Consider the following 17,686-nt stretch of genomic DNA (forward strand, 5'->3'; position numbering starts at 1 on the left):
CCTTTCAGACTGCTCAGCAGGTCCGGGCAGCAGCAGGCGCAGCCTGCATTTCCACACTCGGGCCACTTCCTCCCTTGTCAGCGTAGATGCACAGGCAGGTAATCTTGCACAAGCTGGGACTTTTATATCTGGGCAGGTTTCTGCCAGCTTTCCAGGCAACGTAAATAAGCCTAGACCATGACTGGAAGGCGGCAGGCCCAGCCGATGCCACAGTGCCCCAAACTTCTCTCCCATGTCTGAGAGACGGGCAGCCTAGTCTCCGCTGACCACTCCACACAGGGGAAAAGACCCTCCTGCCCAGGGCCAGCTCTGTCCTTCAGTGTGCTATGTGACTTCCCAAGACAGATCCAGATGCGTGGGAGATTGACTAGGAACCTGGTTTTGCTGTTGTGAGTAGTTCCCAAGTGTGCCTTTGTTGGCCAGGCCTGTCTGGCTTATCCAGAGCGGCCCACACTCTCCACAGCTGGCGTTCTCTATCCAGTGTGCTTTCCACACCTGTTTTGCCATTTACGTTCTTTCTACCTGAGACAGTCATCCAGTCAAAGGCTTTTGTTTTGTTTCATTTCTTTCTTCCTTTCTTTCCTCTTCTATTTCGTGGTGAAAATAAGCTTAGAAATACAAAACTTGCAAGTAAAGGAAAAGGAAGAAAAGAGTAATTCTCCCTGGCTAAAACTGGGACCTATGTGCGTGCATGCTAAGTTGCTTCAATAGTGTCCGACTCTTTGCAACCCTATGGACTGCAGGCTCCTCTGTCCATGGGATTCTCCAGGAGAGAATACTGGAGTGAGTTGCCATTTCCTTCTCCAGGGACCTACATGAGTATTACTTAATAATTATGTAATATTTTGACCATTTTCCGACCATAAATATTTACTTCATGACTTCCCAAATACTCTGATGGACTTGAAAAAACTTATTTCACTAGGCAAATATCAAGTATAACTAATTAAAATCTGGCAGAGACTAATTCATTCAAAGATACCATACTTCGTCAAATCTAAGATGCCAGTGATTGTAAAATATGTCCCACCAAGAAAGAAAAAAGTTTCCAGCTGAACTAATAACACAATGATGCTTTTCAGCCATCAAATTTAAGATGCTTCCCAATTCAGAGATTTTAAAATAGAAGTTTTGCATCTTAAAAAATATAAAATATGAGTATAACCATTTGAAAATAGGGTGTTGAGAGGTAAGAACTAGAAAGTGAGCATGGGCAGTGGTAATCCCAGAAGCAGCAGGGGCCTGGGTCTTCCCCTGCTCCCCAAGAATCCACATGGCACCATGTCTCTCATCCACAGATGTAGTGTGGTGTGATGGGTAAGAGCACAGGGCATCTAGGAAGGTGGCATGTGCTCTGGTTTCAGCCATTCACTGGCAAGAATCCCTGGGTACATGACCTACCATTTGTAATTAAGTTTCTCACCTGTAAAATATGGGTGATAATTACTGTGAGGGTTAGAGCTGACAGTGAAGTTCTTCAAACAGTACCTAGCAACAGCAAACACTAAGTAAACATTGGCTATTATTCCTCCAAATTCATGTACTTCAGTTGCTCAGTCGTGTCTCTTTGTGACCCTGTGGACTGCAGCACACCAGGCTTCCCTGTCCATCACCAACTCCTGGAGCTTGCTCAAACTCATGTCCATCAAGTCAGTGATGCCATCCAACCACCTCATCTTCTGTTGTCCCCTTCTCCTCCTACTTTCAATCTTTCCCAGCATCGAGGTCTTTTGAAATGAGTCAGTTCTTTGCATCAGGTGGCCAAAGTATTAGAGTTTCAGCATCAGTCCTTTCAATGAATATTCAGGACTGATTTCCTTTAGAATTGACTGGTTTGATCTTGCAGTTCAAGGGATTCTCAAGAGTCTTCTCCAACACCACAGTTCAAAAGCATCAATTCTTTGGTGCTCAGCTTTCTTTATGGTCCAACTCTCACATTCATACATCACTACTAGAAAAACCATAGCTTTGACTAGACAGACCTTTGTTGGCAAAGTAATGTCTCTGCTTTTTAATATGCTGTCTAGGTTGGGCACGGCTTTTCTTCCAAGGAGCAAGCGTCTTTTAATTTCATGGCTGCAGTCACCATCTGTAGGGATTTGGGAGCCCCCAAAAATAAAGCCTCTCACTGTTTCCATTGTTTCCCTTTCTATTTGCCATGATGTGATGGGACCAGATGTTATGATCTTAGTTTTCTGAATGTTGAGTTTTAAGCCAACTTATTCACTCTCCTCTTTCACTTTCCTCAATAGGCTATTTAGTTCTTCTTTGCTTTCTGCCCAAAGGGTGGTGTCATCTGTGTATCCGAGGTTATTGATATTTCTTCCAGCAACTTTGATTCCAGCTTGTGCTTCATGCAGCCTGGCATTTCGCATGATGTACTCTGCATATAAGTTAAATAAGCAGGGTGACAATATATAGCTTTGACATACTCCTTCCCCAATTTGGAACAAGTTTGTTGTTCCATGTCCAATTTAACTGTTACTTCTTGACCTGCATACAGACTTCTCAGGAGGCGGGTCAGGTAGTCTGGTATTCCTCTTTAAGAATTTTCCACAATTTGTTGGGATCCATATAGTCAAAGGCTTTGGTGTAGTCAGTAAAGCAGTAGTAGATATTTTTCTGGAACTCCCTTGCTTTTTCAATGATCCACCAGATGTTGGTTCCTCTGCCTTTTCTAAATCCAGCTTGAACATCTGAAAGTTCACAGTTCACATACTGTTGAAGCCTGGCTTGGAGAATTTTGAGCATTGCTTTGCTAGCGTGTGAGATGAGTGCAGTTGTGCAGTCATGAATTCCTGATTGCCAAATTCAGACTCAAATTGAAGAAAGTAGGGAAAACCACTAGACCATTCAGATATGACCTAAATCAAATCCCTTATGATTATACAGTGAAAGTGACACATAGATTCACAGGATTAGATCTGATAGAGTGCCTGAAGAGCTGTGGACAGAGGTTCATAACATTGTATAGGAGACAGGAAACAAGACCATCCCCAAGAAAAATGCAAAAAGGCAAAATGGTTGTCTGGGGAGGCCTTACAAATAGCTGAGAAAGAGAAGTGAAAGGCAGAGGAGAAAAGGAAAGATATACCCATTTGAATGCAGAGTTCCAAAGAGATAAGAAACCCTTCCTCAGCATTCAGTGCAAAGAGAGGAAAACAGTAGAATGGGAAAGACTAGAGATCTCTTCAAGAAAATTAGAGATACTAAGGGAACATTTCATGCAAAGATGAGCACAATAAAGGACAGGAATGGTTTGGACCTAACAGAAGAGGTGGCAAGAATACACAGAAGAAGTATACAAAAAAGATCTTTACGACCCAGATAATCACGATGGTGTGATCACTCACCTAGAGCCAGACATCCTGGAATGCGAAGTTAAGTGGGCCTTAGGAAGCCTCATATGAACAAAGCTAGTGGAGGTGATGGAATTCCAGTTGAGCTATTTCAAATCCTAAAAGATGATGCTGTGAAAGTGCTGCACTCAATATGCCAGCAAATTTGGAAAACTCAGCAGTGGCCACAGGACTGGAAAAGGTCAGTTTTCATTCCAATCCCAAAGAAAGGCAATGCCAAAGAATGTTCAAACTACCACACAATTGTACTCATCTCACACGCTAGCATATACTTACTTTTACAGAATAAATGTGTTTATGAAAGGCTTGTAGAAATATTTTAAAAGAAATATCACTCTAGTTTCTCTCTGTTTAAAATGTAATTTAGGAAAGAAACGTAATATGAAGAATTTTGTAGTTGTGATTTTTAAAAAGGACCCTTCCCTTACTTCTCAGTTAATCTGGATGCATAGATGAACATCAGTCAGCTCTGATTCAGTTACCCATATGGGAGTATTTAGGATTGCTTGGTCATGTCTGGATAATAAAATGTCAAGCTGCAATTGTACATGCCAATATGTCAAATTCATCTTTTCCTGTTTACATGTCCTGTCATTGCAACTGTCTAATTCACCTGTCTCCAAGATATGTGATACTTGACTTCACTCCAACTTCATACTTTTTAAAAGACTTAAATATGTTTGTGTTTAGGTGGAATGCAAGATTATAACTACATCTGGGCCCAGTGTTTTGAAATTACGTTGGAGCTGTCATGCTGTAAATATCCTCGCAAGGAGAAACTTCCAAGCTTCTGGAAGGATAACAAAGATTCGCTGATTGAATATATAAAACAGGTGCACATAGGTTTGTAAGATTTTATTAATTCCTATTAACATAAAATATAGCATCTGGCAAAACCTTTGGGTTGAGAAAATGCAAGCCCCTATTTCTGTTTTCTGGGTCCAGCCTCATTTTTAGCACCAAAACTAATGGTTCAGAATTCTGTCTGCATGAGCATCTGCAGCATATGAAAAATGCAGCACCCATCAGCTCATATAAGAGAGAGCATGGTGTGTGTTACTTTAATATGGGGGTGTAAAATCCAGGGTACTTCTAGTTTTACATGTTGAATGACCTGGAAATCTGGCAAAAGATCAATAAAACAGGCTGTAACTCTGTTACATCATCGCCCATTTAGAAAGAAGACAAGTTTGCTTGTCATTTGCCATTCACTACCACAGACCCAGAGAATGTTGGACATGCCATTTTACATTTTTTTCTAGAACTGGGTGGTGACTTGGCACCATTAGCTTCAACCCCTCCCACCTCTCAACTGTGCCAAATGACCAGGCACTGGGAGTCTTTGCAGCCTGTTTTCTTGATGCCTGTCTGACCTTTATGACAGATGAGCGGACGGTGTGTGACAAGAGCAGTCATTCTCAGACATGTGCAACTGACTCACCAGGAGGGTTTGTTAAAACATGGATTGCCAGGCCCATCCTCAGAGTTTCTGATTTAGTGGGTCTGGAATGATTGACATCTTCCCTGGTGATGCGGACGCTGCAGGTCCAGGGACTACTCTTTGAAAACCATTGCATGAGAATAGCACATCGCTTGTGGTGATGGTGGAACCTTGGGCAGGGTGTGGAAGGCTCTTCTGCATTGCTCATGTTATTCTTCTCCATTCAGAACCGTTGGGGGAAGCAAGGCATCAAGAATTGGAGTAGTGGTTATGAAGCCAAGTGGTGTGTGTGTGTGTTGAAGTTTTCATCATGGACCTATTGCATAATTGCAGAATTCCTGGATTTTCTGCATGCTTCACACCAAAGTTTCCCACCTGCTGCAAAGAGATGGTGTAGTTGAGGGGTACAGGGCTGAGTGCAGGGACAATTAGAAGCTTCTCTTGGCCATTCGTCCCGAATATGGATATTCCTTCCCCCTTTCATACTTGACCCCCAACCTCTTGCCATCCCAAAACACAAGTGCAGAAAGATTATGTATTTTTAAAATATTTATTTTTATTTATTTGTCTGCACCAGGTCTTAGTTGTGGCATGCAGGATCTTTAGTTGCGGCATGCGAACTCTTGTGCGCATGTGGGATCTAGGCCCCCTGCCTTGGGAGCACAGAGTCTTAGCCACTGGACCACCCAGGAAGTTCCCAGAAATATGATTTTTTAATTGGCAGGACTGCATCTAACTGGCTGAGACATTAATGGAGTAGGTTGATGGGGGTTATTACAAAATGTAGTATTACCAGCATCTTAGTGTACTTTAACCAGCATCTTAATAATTTTTATTGAGCTTATTATTGGGTCTTTTTCCTTTTTCATTATGTCACCAGACTCTGTTCTGGTGTTTCTCCTTTTGACTTTCTTCACAAGGCACATTTCTACTTTGGCTGTAGCTTCTACCTATACCAATCTTTTAGTGTAAACTCTAAAAATTCCTCCTTTAGAAGAGTAAAACTGGGAATGCAACGGAACACAAAATACACTCTATGAATTTCAGACTAGTTGGAAAGGTTAGGGTACTACTGGGCACTGAGTTAAGGTGGGCTCTGAAATATAATGCTGAAATAATATCGTCAGTGAAGGAGCTTTGTAAACTGTTAGAAAACATACAAATTATGGCCTAAGTGTTATTGTTATTAATTTAAAGCATTTACAAGTCCAATTAACTAGATTTTATAAAGAATATTCATCTCTCTGCGTGTCCCTATAATCAGATGTGCACAGTTCACTTAAACCATATGTATGAATATATATTAATACATCAGCACTGCCCCCTTGTGGTTTAAGACAGGGTTTTTGTTTTCCTCCCTAGTTTAATAATCAAACTCTATTTCAAAATACTGATACAGCATGGTTACTGTTACCTGATAGAGAGCTTCTCTCCATATTGGTGCCCAATGGGAAGCCAAAGAGTATGTTTGCAGATAACGGAAACAACCATTTCTTTACCGTTATTGCTCTGGTTTAAGGAAATTATTGAGGTTTGTCAAGGTGCCTCACATTCATTGGTTCAGTTTCACCACTTGCTATGATGCTAAGATCTGAGATCTCCAGGTGGGTCAGAGACTCTGGTAAGTCTGGGAAGGAAAGGCCTCTTACTCTAATGGAAGAACCTGGTCTAGAGCAGGGGTCCCCAGCCTCTCTAGGGCCTGATGATCTGAGGTGGAGCTGGTGTAGTAATAATGGAAATAAAGTGCACAGTAAATGCAATGTGCTTGACTCATACCAAAACCATCCCTCCACCCCTGGTCTGTAGAAAAACTGTCTTCTATGAAACCAGTCTGTGGTGACAAAAGAGTTGAGGCCCACTGGTCTAGAGGGCAGGAGCCTGGGTAAAGCCTAAGCTGTTCTGTTATCTGCCTGTGTGAAACCTCTCAAGTCACTTGTCTCGACTGTTTTTAGTCAAATGATAGCTGGGACGGACAGCATATGCCTTGCCTCACCCTAGCTTATTCTAAGGTTCTGATTGGTCATTCTTTCAATTAAATCTCACCTCCAACCTCAGTCTAAACTCAGGCTCTTTATTGCTGCGTCGTCAAGCTTAAGAGGGTTGACCAGGCTCAGGTTGAGATGAGGGTAAGGCAGACATTAAGGTGAGTCTGAATTCTAGGGACCTGGAATGTCCCAAATGTTCCCTCTCTGGGGAGAAGTAAAGAGGAGCAAGACATGACTTCATCTGCTGCTGTCTCCTCCCCTGAACTCCTTAGAGCAGAGCTGAACCCAGAGGTTAGGGGATGGCCCACAGCACCCAGAAACCTAAGCAACCTGGGCCCGAGAGAATCTCGTATGTGCTGAGTGCCAGAAGCCTGAGAGACACAGATAACACATCTGTCATGGGATCCAGTCAGTGACACCTGTGCTGTGCTCATCAGGTGGGGGCATGGGAATGGACAGTCCCCCGAAAACCACCATCTCAGACTGTGCTCTGGCCAGTTCTTGCCCAGAATGTGCTTTTCATCCATGAAGTTTGATACATCCCCAAGGGATGTACATTTATTTCTCCCCCTCATTTCCAGGTGTGGCCACAAAATTTGTCTCAGATTTCATTCTCCTTTGCCTATTACATGAACGTTTTTTAGAATTTTGCTTTTTGTTCCCCTGATGTCATAGTGCTGACTGTTATCTGCAAATCTTTGGATCTACTGGTCTTTTTTTTTTCCCATTTTCAATTTTAACATATCAAAATAAATCATCTCTTTTAGTAAAACAGTCACTTATAAGTGAAAAGTTTGGTGGTGCCTGGACAGAGTATTGAAAAGACATATAAGATCCAAAGGTAGCTTACATTTGGCTGGTGGTATGGGGTTATCCTCTAACAGAAATTCTGTAGTTACGCATGGTCTATGTTTGTTCAGTAACAGTGATATTCAGATATTCCCAACTTGAACTACTGTCTCTAGGTTTGGGTAAGGGATATACAGAAATGAATCTTTTAATCTTTAGAGGACATTGAATGAAAGTCAAATTTGAATATGAACACTTTAGCAACTGACCTGAATTCAAATTACTCTTCGTTTCCCCATACTTGAGGATAGGCAGACTATAGGTCCCTGGAAATCTTTCTTCAGTTTCACAGATGATATGGGGGGCTGTGTGCATATCTAAGGTCATCCAAAAGCACTGTTCATAGGCTGTCAAAAAATTCAGATCTGTTCTGTTAAAGCGTAGCAACCATTTCCAGCCAAGAAGGAAATGCTAACTTTTTTAAAATTTGAAGTATAATTGATTTACAATGTCTTAATTTCTGCTGTACCGCAAAGTGACTCAGTATTATATATGTATATATAACATATAGTTTTATATATTTTTCATATTCCTTTCTGATTTAGCAGAGGATATTATTCATAGTTCCCGGTAGGACCTTGTTGTTTATCCATTTTAGACAGCTTGTATCTGCTAATCCCCAACCCCCAGGACATCTCTCTCCCACCCCCTCACCCTTGGCAACCACAAGACTGTTCTCTGTGTCTGTGGTCTGTATGTATATACAGCATCTTCTTTATCCATTCATCTGCCAAAGGACATTCATGTCTTGACCTTTGTGAATAGTGCTGTTAACATAGGGATACATGTATCTTTTTGAATTTTAGTTTTGTCTGGATACATGCCTGGGAGTGGGATTGCTGGATTACATAGCAATACTATTTTTTGAAGCATCTGCATACTGTTTGCCATAGAGACCGTACCAACTTACATTCCTACCAACACTGTAGGCAGGTTTCCTTTTCTCCATAACCTCTCCAGCATTTGTTATTTGTAGACTTTTTAATGATGGCCATTCTAACCAGGGTGCTGCTGCTAAGTCGCTTCAGTCGTGTCTGACTCTGTGCAACCCCATAGATGGCAGCCCACCAGGCTCCCCCATCCCTGGGATTCTCCAGGCAAGAACACTGGAGTGGGTTGCCATTTCCTTCTCCAGTGCATGAAAGTGAAAAGTGAAAGTGAAGTCGCTCAGTCATGTCCGACTCTTAGCGACCCCATGGACAGCAGCCTACCAGGCTCCTCCGCCCATGGGATTTTCCAGGCAAGAGTACTGGAGTGGGGTGCCATTGCCTTTTCTGTAACCAGGGTGAGATGGTATCTAATTGTGGTTTGATTTGCATTTCTCTAGCAATTAGCAATGTTGAGCATCTTTTTATGCCTGTTGGCCATCTGTATGTCTTCTTTGGAGAATTGTCTAGTTCTGCCCATTTTTCTTATATTTTTGAGTTGTATGAGCTGTTTATATAGGAGGTTTAGTCACTAAGTCATGTCCGACTCTTGTGACCCCATGGACTGTAGCCTGCCAGGCTCCTCTGTCTATGGGATTCTCCAGGCAAGAATACTGGAGTGGGTTGCCATTTCCTTCTCCAGGGGATCTTCCTGACCCAGGAACTGAACCCAGGTCTCCTGCATTGCAGGCAGATTTTTTTTACCAACTGAGCTACAAGGGAAGCCCCGCTGTTTATATATTCTGGAGATTAATCCCTTGTCAGTTGGATCATTTGTAAATATTTTCTCCCAGTCGTCTTTTCATTTTGTTTATGATTTCCCTTGCTGCGCAAAAGCTTGTAGTTTGATTAGGTCCCATTTGTTTTGTTTTTATTTCTATTGCCTTGGGAAACCTAAGAAAACTGCTATGATTTACATCAGAGAATGTTTTGCCTATGTTCTCTTCTAGGAGTTTTATAGTGTCATGTTTTATATTTGTCTTTAAGCCATTTTGAGTTTATTTCTGTGTATGATGTGTGTTCTAACTTCACTAATTTACAGGCAGCTCTCCAGCTTTCCCGACACCAATTGTTAAAGAGACTGTCTTTTCTCCATTGTGTATTTCTTTTGTCTCCTTTGTTGAAGATTGACCACAGGTTGGTGGGTTTATTTCTGGGCTCTCAGTTCTGTTCCATTGATCCATATGTCTGTTTTTGTGCCAGTACCATGCTGTTTTGATTACTGTTTGCTGATTTTTTTTAAGTACCATGGAATTTTTTTCTTGGTATCTTCTGCCTTACATCCTGAATCTTTTTAAATTTTTTATATTGGAGTATAGCCAATCAACAATGTTGTGATAGTTTCAAACATCCTGAGTCTTATTCTAGCATTATCTTAGATGTCAAAGGATGGTATAAAGTCAGTTTCAAAGATAGCTTACTTTTCTATGAGTTCAGTGTTGTTGTCTTTTTTTTTGGTTTTGAAGAAGATGAAAAATACAGAAGATGCCAACACACATACTGCCAGTACCACAAGCTATCTTGCATAAATGCACAGATTTTCCAAGCAGTAGGAAGACTAGAAGCTAGTTCAGAGGCCTAAGGAAGGAAGACCTAAGCATAGCTTCTTTCCTCACATATTCTTGCTCCTGAGGAACAAAGTTGAATTGAGATCCCAGCAATTTATGTAGTGTATCTATTCAACTTCAGACTTACATAGCTGTGGTCTTTCTATTCCTTTGTATCATTTTTCTCATCCAAATAAGAAAGAGAAGGATTAAGAAATGGATTAATATTTGTTGAGCCTCCTCTTGTATTTGATCTTCATGACAATCCTGGAAGGTATATACATATTATGCCTATTTTATAGGTGATGGAATTGAGGCTTGGGAATGTTTAGTGACTTGGGACATAATGTAAATCTCTCTTCAAAAAATGAATGCCACTGAAATTCAATGAATAAATGCAGAATCAGGTTACTAAATTATGACTGATTTTAACAGTTGAGTACTACCTAAAGATCAAAAGGATACATATGACCCTTGAACAACACATGTATGAACTGCATGAATACACTTATATGCCACTTGCATTGTTCAAAGGTTAGCTCTAGTAGGAATAAGTATAAATGGAACCTATTTTTTTAAATGCAAAAGAGGAAAAAATCAAAGTGGAGGTTTACATTTGATTACATTGAAAAAAATGAGAAGGAAATATGGAATTTAATAACTTTTATCCTTGTGGCCTCTTCTCATTTATGTCATTAAGATAACATGACTTGTCAATGAAATAAGACAGACTGAGATGGGAAAATAGGATTTAAAATGAGTGGAGTCTTAAAATATATATGGCCTTTTATTAACTGTATTCTTGAAATTTCAAGGTGTCAAGAATACAGCTTGGTCTAATGTATCATTTAAGGCCTATGTTTCCTTATTGATTCTCTAACTGATCTGTTCAGTGATGAAAGTGGGGTATTAAAGTCCCCTACTATTACTGTCAATTTCTCCTTTTATGGCTGTTGGTATTTTCCTTATATATTGAGGTGGTCCTATGCTGGGTGCCTATGTATTTACAGTTGTCATATCTTCTTAGGTTGATTCCTTGATCATTTGTAGTGTCCGTCTCTGTCTCTTACAACAGTCTTTCCACCATTCTGTCTTCTGGCTTACTCATCCATCCTTCTGCCTGTTACTCCATTGATTCCTTCTAGGGTACTGTTTCATTTCATTGATTGTGATTTTTAATCTCTTTGTTCTTTAGTTCTAGGTTTTTGTTGAACATTTCTTGTATCTTCTCAATCTATGCCTCCATTCTTTTTATGAGATCTTGGAATATCTTTTCTATCATTACTCCAAATTCTTTTTCAGATAGATTGCCTATCTCCCCTTCAATTAGTTTTTGTCCTGGCATTTTATCTTGTTCACTCATCTGGGACATAGTTCTCTGCCACTCTGTCTGACTTTCTGTGATTGCAGCTTCCATTCAACAGGCTGCAGGGTTGTAGCTCTTCTTGCTTCTGCTGTTGGCCTCCTGGTAGATGAGGCTGTTTAAGAGGCTTGTACAGGCTTCCGGGTGTGAGGGACTGATTTTTGCCCATTGGTGGGTGGATATGAGTTTTGTCCCTCTGGTGGGCAGGGCTGTGTCAGGGGGTGTGGTTAGTGGGCAGCTATGTGCTCAAGAAGACATTAAACAGTCTGTCTGCTGATGGGTGAGGCTGTATTCCTACCATTTTGATTATTTGGCCTGAGGCTTCCCAGCATTGGTGCCTACAGGCTTTTGGGCAGGGACAAGTCTTGGTGAGAAAATGGCAGCCTTCCAGAGGGCTCGTGCCAATGAAAACTCCCCAGAACTACCACTTCCAGTGTCCCTGTCCCTGCAGTGAGCCACAGCCATCACCCCCACCTCCACGGTAGACCCTGCAATACTGGCAGGTAAGTCTGGCCCAGTTGATTATGAGGTCTTTGCTTTTTTCCTGGGTTCTGGTGTGTATGAGACCCTGTGCGTGCCTGCCAATAATGGAATTTTTGTTTCCCCTAGTTTTGTGGAATTCCTGCTATCAAACCCCACTGGCCTTGAAAGCTATATTCTCTAACGATGACTCCTCCCCATTGCCCAACTCCCAGGCTGGGAAGCCTGATACGGAGCTCAGAACTTTCAATCCTATAGAACTTCTGTGGTATAATTATTTTTCAGCCTATGGGTCACCCACCCAACATGTATGGGATTTGGTTTCATCAGGATTGTACCTCCCACCTGCTGTCTTGTTGTGGCTTCTTCCTTTTCTCTGAAGGTAGGGTATCTCTTTTGGTAGATTCCAGGGGTTTTTTTTGTCAGTGGTGTTTCCATAAGAGGTGAGCTTGTCCTTCTACTCCACCATCTTGTCACCTAATAACAGTGAATTTAAATGTGCAGCTCTAAAGGTCAGAAGTTCAATACCAGTCTCGCTGGGCTTAAAGTCCAGGTGTCAGCAGGACTGGTTCCTTCCAGAGACTCTTGAAACATATAGCTTTGAAAATGAGAGGGCATGCATACATGAGACCCACAAAGCTATAGCAAACTGAGAAACGGTTCTTCAAGGAATCACACAGACTTACCTGGCTATCCCCCAGGACCTAGTGCTAAGGCAGCTGATGGAAAAGTGCCCAGCCTTTCTGTGAAAGAAGCCTAGTTGCCTGTCTGAAAGCTTCAGCCTGAGGGGCAGTCATTTCATTTAACACATATCTAGGGGTCAGCTGAAATACGCTCCGAAGATGGAGGCTGCCATCTCTGCCCTGTCCCTCCACCTCCCTGCAGGATCCCAGTGTCTCCTGGAAAGGAGTTTGTGCACTTGTCTGGTGCCCTGTTTTCTACAGTTGCCACCCCTTCATTTCCTGGTTCTGTTTGACCAGCAGGGCTTTTGTTCATGGATCCCACGGGACTGTAACAAACAGAAAAGGAATTCTTAACCAGCTGTACCCAGGACACAGTGGGAGAGGCAGCAGTGAAAAACAAAAACAGTCTTTTGGTGAAAGAGGACTATTAGTTTATCTTCATAGTTGTGGCTTAAGGAGCAGGCTTCTAATTAAATTTACATCTAGTGGCTGACTACAATCATCTCTAGATGTCACTGGGCACCATCTTCACTCTCAACTTGTCTTCAAGAAAGGAGCTTGTATACCTTTCTAGCCCCTTGGCTTTTGTGGCTACTACCTAGAGAACACTTTCTTTCCTGGCCTGATTCTCATGCGTTCAAAGAGATGATATCAAACAAAGAAATGGTTCTTAACTGGCTGTCACCCCAGGGCTCAGTGCAAAGGCAATAGACAGAAACACTCATCTCCCAGCCTTCCCCGAAAGAGATATATTTGTATACCTTCAAAGCTGCTGTCTGAGGGTTTGGCTTCCAGTACACCTGAACCTTTGTGCAAAATATTCCCCTTTGAGACACTAACAGGCCTTGGCACACTCTCAACTATGGGAGTCATTAAGACTAAAGTAAGCAGCTTGGGTAATCACAAAGATTGGAGACAAAACCCAGAGCTGGGGTAGGGTTGAATAGTAAGTTCATCTCTTACATGAACCCACTCCTTCAAGACTGGGAGCGATGGTTGTTTTATCTAATACATATAAACCAACACAGTGTCAGCACAGAGGACTACATTCCAAATCAAAGAACAAGATAAAACCCCAGAAAACAGCTTAATGAAATAGAGGTTAGTGATGTACATGATAGAGTTCAAAACAGTGGTCATAAAGATGCTCCCTGAGTTCAGCAGAACTATGCATGAACACAATAATTTCAACAGAAAGAAAATATAAGAAAGTACCAAATAGAAGTCAGTGGAGGGGTTCAACAACACACGAGATGAGATGGGAGAAAGGAAAGTAAATCCAAGGACAGGCCAATGGAATTCATCCAATCATAGCAGCGAAAAGAAAAAGAATGAAAAAGAGTGAAGACGGCCTAAAGAACTTATGGGACAACATCAAGCAGGCCAACATTTACATTACAGGAGTCCCAGAAGGTGCAGAAACAGAAAACTTACTTGAAGGAAAAAAAGGCTGAAAAGTTCCCTAACCTGGAACTTCCTAGAAGGAAGCAGACATCCAGATCAAGGAAGCCTGGAGAATTCCAAATAAACCAAAAGAGACCCACATCAAGACATATTGTAATTAATATGTCAAAAGTTAAAGACAAATAAGAGATATCACCTTACCCCTGTTAGAATGGCTGTTGTCAAAGGACAAGAAGTAACAAGTGTTGGCAGGGATGTGGAGAAAAGAGAACCCTTCTGCACTATTGACAGGAATGTAAATTGGTGCAGCACTATGGAAACAGTATGGAGCTTCTAACAAAAACTAGAAACAGAACTACTATATGATCCAGTAATCCTACTTAAGGGTATTTATCCAAAAGAAATGGAAGCAACTTAATCAGATGGATAAATAGGTACAGAAAATGTGGTATGTTTAAATAAGTCCTGGGGAGGTAGTGTACAGCAAGCACGGTAAATATAGTTAATACTGTATTGTATACTTGAAATTTGCTAAGAAAGTAAAATAAAAGTTATCATCACGCAAAAAAGGTGTAACTATGTTAACTGAGCATATTTTGGTGAATATTTCACAGTACATACATTTAGCCATGTTGTATACCTAAAGCTAATATGTTTTTATTATATCTTCAATTTTTTAAAAAAGTTTACCATCCCTTCTCAAATACTCTATTAACTCAGAATAGCTAATACATATTGGGCTTATTTTTCTCAACAATTATAAGAATTTTTTTTTTCTTACGCCATAAAATGTGGTATTAACACTTCATTCTTTTTTTGTCTTGCAGGTGTAAAGGGCCAAGTGTTTGATCAGAATGAGACTCCATTATCCAATGTAACTGTAGAAGTCCAAGACAGAAAACATATCTGCCCCTATAGAACCAACAAATTTGGAGAGTATTACCTCCTCCTCTTGCCTGGATCCTATGTAATAGAGGTAAGAATACAATGCTAGTTACTGTTATTAAAATACTATAGAACTCAATACTTACTCACCTAGAAAGAATCTAAAATAAGTCTGGAATATGGAAAAGGAGATACATCAGGACAGAATAAGAAGTCAATGTCAGATTTGCATCTGTCAGAGGGAGTGGGTAAAGTGGCAATAGTAAAAACAAACTCAAAATCATGTTTTCTCCCCAACTGGAAATTTTTAAAATAGAAGCCAAATCACATTTCTCATGATAAAAAATGGAAAAAACCCTATAGAAACAACCAACATAGTCAAAGTTCTTCCAAGGTTCATGAAATACCAGTTTAACACCTATTCTATGAACCATAATTTCTACTATTAAAAAACTGACTGGGACACAAGTTCCTTAGAATTCATTACAAATAAAATTTGATCCACAAAGTCTACCAGTATACTAAGTGACACATATTTTTGCAGCCTTCTCATAAGCAGATGAAGGTCAGTTTTCAATCAATCCAAGTAAAATTCCAGATTTTAATTCTATTTAGATGAATGTTTCTGAGGCTTTTCTTCTGTAAGGATACATGGCCTAGTTTGAAGCTGAGTGGGTTTATGCAAATGAACTAAATGAATAAGTAGCTGATTTAGTAGGCCGGATTGTGCCTCCCTCTAGAATGTCAAGTTATATCTAGTTTGTTTAATGGGTCTAATGCCAGCCATAGCATACATTCCATACAGAGCTATTCCTGAGAAGGTAGTCATTTATTCTGTAGTAAAAACTGGCTTTGTAGTTACTTTGTCTTTAGGACATTAAAAAAGGCATGATTTTCAGTTCGTACAATTCTGTAGGATTAGAAACTCCCACTCCAGAAAGTGAAAGTGAAGTCGCTCAGTCGTGTCTGACTCTTTGCGACCCCGTGGACTGTAGCCCACCAGGCTTCTCCATCCATGGGATTCTCCAGGCAAGAATACTGGAGTGGGTTGCCATTTCCTTCTCCAGGGGTTATTCCCAAAGTGCCCAGCACACTTGGAGTGAGGTACTCATCCTTTTCTTGAGTGTCTCTCCTCCTACTGAGGAGATAAATAGAACTGGAAAGACCCAACTTACTATGAATCTTTGCCTAAAAAAGGCCCTTTTTTTCCTGGGACATTTTCATTATATGAAAAAAAAAAGGGTTTTCCTTGTGGTGAATCTAAATTGTTTTTATGCAGTCCCATAAATAAGCCACATCTTGCATATATGTATATGTATAACAGATTCACTTTGCTGTTCACCTAAAACAAAAAACTTGTAAATCAACTGTACTCTAATAAAATTTAAAGTTATAAATTGTTGACTTCCAATTAGTTAGACTAACGCAGCACAAATCAGCTTTAGTCTAGGACAAAAGGGAAAGGTAAGACTGTGGAAGCTGAGATGAATAACTAAATACAGGCTGGTTAGTGGTCATGTAAATGTTATTCCCCATTCTCTTCTCCCGCTACCATATATAATGAAAGCATTTCTCAGTAAATAACAGTCCATAGTTTAGCGTTTGTCATTGTTTTCCTGATCATTTCCTCCACCAAAAAGATAAATCTAGCTGAAGATTCAGATTTGTGGACAAAACCAAGTAAAATCAAAGCTTTTTAAGGAAGCAATAACATTTATATATATATATACACACACACACACACACACACACAGAAATATATAAAATCAGTTGCAGGAAAATGGAATAAATTGAGAAAAGATTTCCACGTAAATAATCTAGATTCCGAATCAGGATAGCAAGTAGAGATTGGGACAAAGAGAAACAGTCAACTCTTTTACCTTTGCAATCCATGATAAATGATGGGGACAGAAATCAGTCTGTTGCTTTCGAATTCTGACATCTCCAGATAAAGGAGCTGTCTTTATTTCACTTTGTAATTCTCAGCAACGGCATTAACCACAGTACTCCATATCAGCAGGATAACTCATTCAGCGAGCAGGACTGACGCTGTTTCTACGCCCGGGGAGACCTGGCAGGTTGTTACGTGTGTTTCATGAAGGCTGCATTTTAGTGGATATCAGGGTTTTCAGTGCTGGCACCACAAAACATCTGAAACCACTCAGATAACTGTTTCTTGTTTCCTCTCAGGTTACAGTCCCTGGACATGATCCACATCTCACAAAGGTGACTATTCCCCCCAAATCCCAGAACTTCAGTGCTCTTAAAAAGGATATTTTACTTCCATTCAGAGGGCAACTGGATCATATCTCAGAATCAAATCCTTTATGTCCCAGGATTCCTCTTTACAGTGAACTACAAGGCCACTCAGCTGCAACAAAACCCAGTCTGTTCTTATTTTTAGTGACTCTTTTTCACATATTGTTCAAATAAAGCAAAATGTGAAACTCAACCCCCATCATCACTTGGAATCAGGGATTAATCATGCCAGGTTACTGCAACTCTTAACTCCCTCTGTGGGACCTTGATTGGATAAACTCCATGATCCTTTCCTAAGAAGAGAAATGTTTGTTTTCAAATCCTGCAATGACCAATGTACGGTGATAATGAAAGGAATGATTTAGTCTTAATGTGGAAGCTACCTGCCCATCAAGTACTGCTCACTTACACTTAATCTTGAAGTGGTCTTAGAAATTTATAAGAAGTTAATCTTGAGAAGCTAAAAAAAGTTCCTGCAAGGGAAAAAAAAAAGAACTAATTTTGT

The 17,686-nt window shown here is 40.6% G+C and overlaps 1 protein-coding gene across 1 annotated transcript in view; it reads left to right on the forward strand.

Moving 5' to 3' along the window:
* CPM (carboxypeptidase M) overlaps nucleotides 1-17,686 on the forward strand; it is a 72,396-nt gene extending 54,710 nt beyond the window's left edge. Inside the window, exons 6-8 of the mRNA XM_052639668.1 lie at nucleotides 4,050-4,202; nucleotides 14,865-15,013; nucleotides 17,113-17,686. Of these exons, the coding sequence (XP_052495628.1) occupies nucleotides 4,050-4,202; nucleotides 14,865-15,013; nucleotides 17,113-17,355 (545 nt within the window). The 3' untranslated portion in view covers nucleotides 17,356-17,686. The remainder of the gene's footprint in view (nucleotides 1-4,049; nucleotides 4,203-14,864; nucleotides 15,014-17,112) is intronic.

Source organism: Budorcas taxicolor, chromosome 5 (assembly GCF_023091745.1).
Source record: "Budorcas taxicolor isolate Tak-1 chromosome 5, Takin1.1, whole genome shotgun sequence".
NCBI lineage: Eukaryota > Metazoa > Chordata > Mammalia > Artiodactyla > Bovidae > Budorcas > Budorcas taxicolor.